This window comes from Echinops telfairi, unplaced genomic scaffold, assembly GCF_000313985.2.
Source record: "Echinops telfairi isolate 266 unplaced genomic scaffold, ASM31398v2 ScPeMD7_2;HRSCAF=8, whole genome shotgun sequence".
NCBI lineage: Eukaryota > Metazoa > Chordata > Mammalia > Afrosoricida > Tenrecidae > Echinops > Echinops telfairi.
The window spans coordinates 69,030,169-69,032,098 of record NW_022103898.1 but is presented as its reverse complement, the minus strand read 5'-3'; the positions used below and the strand labels follow the sequence as shown (position 1 = coordinate 69,032,098).

The window sequence follows — 1,930 nt, the reverse complement described above, 5'->3', positions numbered from 1 at the left end:
ATCACTCTTCTACGAAGATGGGGAATGGGCTAAGTGGCTGGAATCATCATAGGACACAATATTGAGGACGAGACAACATCTGGAAACAAAGATCAGGGGACAATAAATATTCCATCTGACTTTGAGGACACACGGGACAATACAAAAGTCCTCCTGCTACCCCATGGAAATACACAGTCACAATCCTGGATGACTCTTTGGAATCTTTCTTCAATTGGCCTAGATTGCTTATAAAGTGTGCAAGAGTTAGGGAGAGGCTGTCTTTAATTCAGCCCAGAAAGAAGCTTGAGTGGGTATGAACTTGAATCATGGCCCCTGGGGATGAGCAGAGCAAGGAAGAACACAATGGCCAGTCTTTTCAAGCTTTCCTACAAATAGCCTGCTAACCTTTGGACCCAGGTTTCAGACTTGCGAAAACTTTGGGGTTCTTAAGGGCAAGTGACAGCTCATTGAGGAATGAAATAAAGTGGGAGTCCCTCTCGGATTTCTTTGACTCAAAAATGACGACAATGGTAAAGTGAGGCTCTGGGCGGGTGAGGAAGTACGTGCTCTGGACTTTGTCGTCGTAGAAGTGGACCACTTTCTCCAAGCTGTTCAGGTCCGAGGTGCGGTCCGTCATGATCATGATGACATTGGGCCAGTGCATGACCGGTCTGTCACTGGGCAGGGACACCACGGCTGGGTACTGGTCCACACCCTTTGGGGCCTCTCGGTAGGAATGGGGGTGGTGATAGCCGTGGCCCTGAAAACTCTCGGAACCTCGGGTGTCAAAAATTAAGGACACGTTGGCAGCGTCGTATTTCCTGATGAAGCTGGAAATCTTTCCAAAAAGGTCTGGGTTCGCTTTCGCAGTCAACACTTTCATTTCTGAAGCAGTTGTTTGTCGGCTCAGGGCCTCATGAAAGTAAAAGCTAAACTTGGCAAGGAGCATGGTTTTGAGTTTCATCAGCCAGAGGAAAAGGTGTGGGGGCTGAACAGCCTTCTGAGACTGCCCTCCAAACAGATGTTTCTTGGTCTCCCGTTGCTTCTCAAAGATCTGACCCCAGGTCTGCAGCTTGGAGTGGGCGCTGTGCAAGTTAACCAGAGACGGGAGGAACTTCCACTCGGAGACCTGAGCCTGGGCCTTCAGGAGATGACTCATGACATCAACCTCCAGTTGGAAACTGCTCTCCAAGGGGCTGAGAATGGGGTGGTGGAATCTACAGGAGGAAGGGAAATGTTATTCCATTTGGTGTTATATACTACTGTCTCCGACCACCACCATCACCACCACCCACACACGCACAAACACTAAACAAAACAATGCAGTCAGACAAAGGTTCCACTTCATGCCGATTCATTTTAAAAATTATCCTGACATAACTTCACTATTTCCAGACTTTGTCAATATAATAGTCTCCAGTGGAAATAGTGTGAAATAAAAAATGAAGACGAATGAGTACCTACCTATCTTCTTTTCAAATAAAGAAAGGTTAAATTGGTTAATAATTCTTATTTCATTTATTCTGACTAACTAACAGTAATCATTGAAACAAGGAACTCTCTTTACCGGGTGTGGTGCTGATGAGGCAGAGGTAAAGGAAACCATGAAAACATGGGTAATGACATTTAATAAAATAAACCCATTTCACCTTCACAGTCACCCCATGAGCTAGGATCAAACCTATTCTTCAGATGAGACTACAGAATATAAAGTTGCATCCAAAACACAGTAGATAAACAATAATTATTTATTAAGGGAATATAACATTTAGCAGGAAGCTTTTATTCAGCCCTGGGTCCCAAATTCCCATCATATTTAGACACAGTTAAAATGGTAGCCAAACAATATCTAAATGTTCTCAGAAGAAAATCCAAAATTCTTAAGACTCATGAGGCCTGAGTGATCTGGACCCTTCCCATCCTGAGCCACATTCCCAGCCCACATACC

General features: G+C 44.7%; 1 protein-coding gene across 1 annotated transcript in view; it reads right to left on the bottom strand.

The window, feature by feature from the left end:
- Positions 1-6: 6 nt before the first annotated feature.
- The window catches only part of KICS2 (KICSTOR subunit 2), a 25,688-nt gene continuing 23,764 nt past the window's right edge, over positions 7-1,930 (bottom strand). The window contains exon 3 of the mRNA XM_004700481.2: positions 7-1,199. Within this exon, the coding sequence (XP_004700538.1) occupies positions 383-1,199 (817 nt within the window). The 3' untranslated portion in view covers positions 7-382. The remainder of the gene's footprint in view (positions 1,200-1,930) is intronic.